Source organism: Bidens hawaiensis, unplaced genomic scaffold (genome assembly GCF_021521415.1).
Source record: "Bidens hawaiensis isolate Kalapana, Puna unplaced genomic scaffold, B.hawaiensis_p1.1 tig00038180_1, whole genome shotgun sequence".
Taxonomy (NCBI): domain Eukaryota; kingdom Viridiplantae; phylum Streptophyta; class Magnoliopsida; order Asterales; family Asteraceae; genus Bidens; species Bidens hawaiensis.
In genome coordinates this window covers 1-3578 of record NW_027496703.1, presented here as the reverse complement: position 1 = coordinate 3578, position 3578 = coordinate 1, and the positions used below count along the sequence as shown (strand labels likewise).

Genomic DNA, 3578 nt, shown 5'->3' with positions numbered 1-3578 from the left:
GTAATAAATAAAAAAGAATGCACGCCGGCCACGCCTAGAAAGCAAGCTTTGATGGGTTTGGGGAAATCAATGAGGATTTTGCTTCCCTCCTTCTCAATCAAGTTTCATTATCATCACTACCACCACTCCACCTTCACTTCACTTCACTTCACTTCACTTGGTTATATAAACATTGCAATCCCTTCATACCTATCACCCAAACATCCCTCTATACCTCCTCTCAAATATACTACAAAATGGGTCATGTTTCTCTTTCTAGTGACAATTGGAATGTGAATGGGAATGGGAATGGGAATGGCAATGCGAGGAAAAGCTGTTGGTATGAGGAAGAGATTGAAGAGAACTTAAGATGGTGCTTTGCTCTCAATAGGTTGGTTCTTTAAAGTATTTTAGGATCGTGTATTCATGTTATTATATCTACACCACCCCAATGTGATTTCACACCATTAAACGACCGTACACAAAACACTTAGACGGTTTTGATCAAAAAAGTTAATTTTAGAAAATTATTTGTCAAAACTGCCGCCTGACTAATATCCGGACGGCCTTTACGACCAACGACAATTGAACTTTAAATATTTTTGGTCAAAACGGCCGTCCCACCACTATCCGGACGGCTGTTCTGGCCATAGACGATCACACTTTGAAGTTCTTTGATCAAAACGGCCGTCCCACCTCTATCTGGACGGCTTGCCCACAATGGTGTGGGACTAGATATTAGGCAGTGTGCGTATAGTTGACCCACATTTAAATATTTTTTATATTAATATAAGGAATGAAAACTATATAAAATACTTCAGTACTGCCTTTTCGCTAAAAGGTATTGTGTAGGAAAAAGTTAAGATCCTTTTGCACATCCAGTAATATCTTTTTAATTGTTGTGCAGTATACTTCACACAGGATCTACTCAGTTCCAGGACATACAACTTTTGGACACCAAACCCTTTGGGAAGGTAATCCAACTAAACTAGTTCATAGAACTCATGCAAATTGACCAATCATTTAACATGCTTGATTAATAACTAGTGACTTATATCACAGGCTCTAGTGATAGATGGAAAGTTGCAGAGTGCAGAGATAGATGAATTCATCTACCATGAATCTCTTGTTCATCCACCACTTCTACATCACTCAAAGTACTGCTATTTTATTTTGCATGCTCTTCGAATATAAATCGCGCCGTTTACTCTTCGTGTTTAGTTATAACAGAAGTTACTTGACTAATGATAATTTAACTTGAATGAATATTTTGTTCAGTCCGAAGACTGTTTTTATTATGGGGGGAGGTGAGGGTTCTACTGCAAGGGAATTACTTAGGCACAAAACTGTGGAAAAAGTTGTCATGTGTGACATTGATGAGGTGGCTTCCTACATTTTTTCATCTTAATATTTTCTGTTATTAGAATTTTGCATAGCTTTTCGTAGTCTAAAGCAAGTTCTTATATCTAATGAGCAGGAAGTGGTGGAGTTTTGCAAGTCATATTTGGCTGTTAACAGTAAAGCCTTTTGTGATCCAAGGCTTGAGGTCATAATCAATGATGCAAGGTACAAAACATTTTTTTCAAGTTTATACGATTCATATACGGTTCGTGATTTTTCAAGTTTTTGTGTTGCAGGGCGGAACTTGAGAAAAGAGAAGATCAATATGATGTGATTGTAGGGGACTTGGCTGATCCCATTGAAGGAGGCCCATGTTACCAACTCTATACCAAGAACTTCTATGAACTCACTGTTAAACCAAAACTATCGAATGGTGGTATTTTTGTTACACAGGTAAAAGATCACAAAACACAAATTTATAGGTACCAAAAATAGGGATGATCTTGCTTACACTTGTTTCTAACTTTCTATCAAAACCTTTAGAAAGCCAAGTCCGAGCACAACATGCAATATTCCCCATCTTATTGGTTAGCAGGGTATTGATAGGTCCCTAAGTACGTAAGGTTGTCGTTTAAAAAAGAAAAAGGGGGGCGGGGGGGGGGGGGGGGGACCTCGACTCAAAGCTTATAAATTTAAGCGGGCCCAAATGAAAAAATTCTTCTTAGCAAAATATTTTAGTTAAGCCTATATGACCCATTATCAAAAGATATATCCTTCAATGGGCCAAAATCATCCAAAGGGAGAAGGGTGTTTAAATACACATTTCCTGTTTTTAAATTTTAACCACCAACTCACAAACCCCTAAACATTATTTTGAATGCACATCACTACATCATTTGCATAATGAGATTTTAATCCTCACTACTTGAGAGAGACACCATTTAACCACATTGGTACCATTGATCAAGTGCCAAGTATTTTTATAACATGAATACTAATTTATTATTCTAATAACTCAAGGTTTGTAATCGAATTTTACGCTTAATTTATTTATATTATTAGGAAATAAATTTACAAAAACGTGTTGGTGGGTTGACATGGCCAACTAGTCTTACCAAGCCAACCATTTTAACACATTTAAAATTGCAACTCTACACAAAGTTACTATAAATATGAGGGTAACAAAGTTTGATTTTGTGTAGGCTGGACCAGCGGGCGTTTTTAGCCATACAGAAGTGTTTTCTTGTATTTTCAACACTCTAAAGCAGGTTTTTAAATGTAAGTTTCATGGTTTACTTGCTTTGAACTTCAAACACCACCATTCTTCTATATCAATTATAAATGTTGTCCAAAAAATGTTAAAACAGATGTGGTGCCTTACTCTGCTCACATTCCTTCCTATGCTGACATCTGGGGATGGGTCATGGTAATCTTAATTAGTACATACTTTTAATTTTTAACAGAGGATTGATCAGTCTTAATAAATCGCACCATCAAGGTCGATCATTTATGCATTTAAGTTGACCTCAGGCATCAGATTACCCGATCACACTGAGCCCAGATGATTTGGACTTGAGAATGAAACAAAGGGTCAATGGCGAGAATAGATACCTTGATGGCAAAACATTTGTTGCAGCTTCTATTTTGAGCAAAGCAGTTCGAAAATCGTAAGAGCTTAAGTATTTTGTTAAGTTTGTGATCCTTTTCATCATGGTTCAACATATGTTTGCAGATTGGATGATGAAACACACGTGTACACCGAGGGTTCAGCAAGGTTCATCTATGGGCATGGCCATGGTTCGGCTCAGAAGCATAACCATAATTGACATGGAAGCATATCAATGGACGAATATATTGTTGAACTATATTGATGGACGAATATACACCCCAAGGACTACAAGCTCAAGAAAATTCCCTTCTTGATCTTGTCTTTGTTATTTTCGGCCTTTATGTCTTTGTACTTTTGTGTCTTTCGCTTATTATGTACTCACCAAAGGTAACCCTTAGTTGTTATTGAATATATGCGATAACAAAATTCACAGCCCAAAATGTTTGGATTCACAACTTAAGTATAATATGAGTTCGTTTATTCATGTGTCACATAAAACAATTTACATGACTATGTAGACACAGATTTAACCCGGATGTTAAAACGTACCTTAATTCAAACTCAAAAGTTATAATAATTATTACCCCCGTGCGGTTTGAAGGAGAGGAAGATTAACATTCAAACAGACGCAAAAATGAATAAGGATGAT

General features: G+C 36.7%; 1 protein-coding gene across 1 annotated transcript; it reads left to right on the top strand.

Annotated features, from left to right (window-relative positions):
- The first annotated feature begins 213 nt into the window (after nt 1–213).
- Nucleotides 214–3261, top strand: LOC143590140 (thermospermine synthase ACAULIS5-like). Its single transcript, XM_077070714.1, has 10 exons — nt 214–370; nt 887–953; nt 1042–1136; nt 1258–1360; nt 1457–1545; nt 1617–1773; nt 2523–2598; nt 2688–2746; nt 2851–2987; nt 3053–3261. The coding sequence occupies exons 1-10, from the start codon at nt 237–239 to the stop codon at nt 3144–3146; spliced, it is 1011 nt and encodes a 336-aa protein (XP_076926829.1). The 5' UTR covers nt 214–236; the 3' UTR covers nt 3147–3261.
- Nucleotides 3262–3578: the final 317 nt, after the last annotated feature.

Bases quoted from the DNA above. Each gene is read 5' to 3' on its own strand.
- LOC143590140 (XM_077070714.1), top strand. From the start codon at position 237: ATGGGTCATGTTTCTCTTTCTAGTGACAATTGGAATGTGAATGGGAAT. The intron at 1,137-1,257 runs GTACTGCTATTT...TATTTTGTTCAG, and splicing joins CCACTTCTACATCACTCAAA to TCCGAAGACTGTTTTTATTA. The intron at 2,599-2,687 runs GTAAGTTTCATG...ATGTTAAAACAG, and splicing joins TCTAAAGCAGGTTTTTAAAT to ATGTGGTGCCTTACTCTGCT.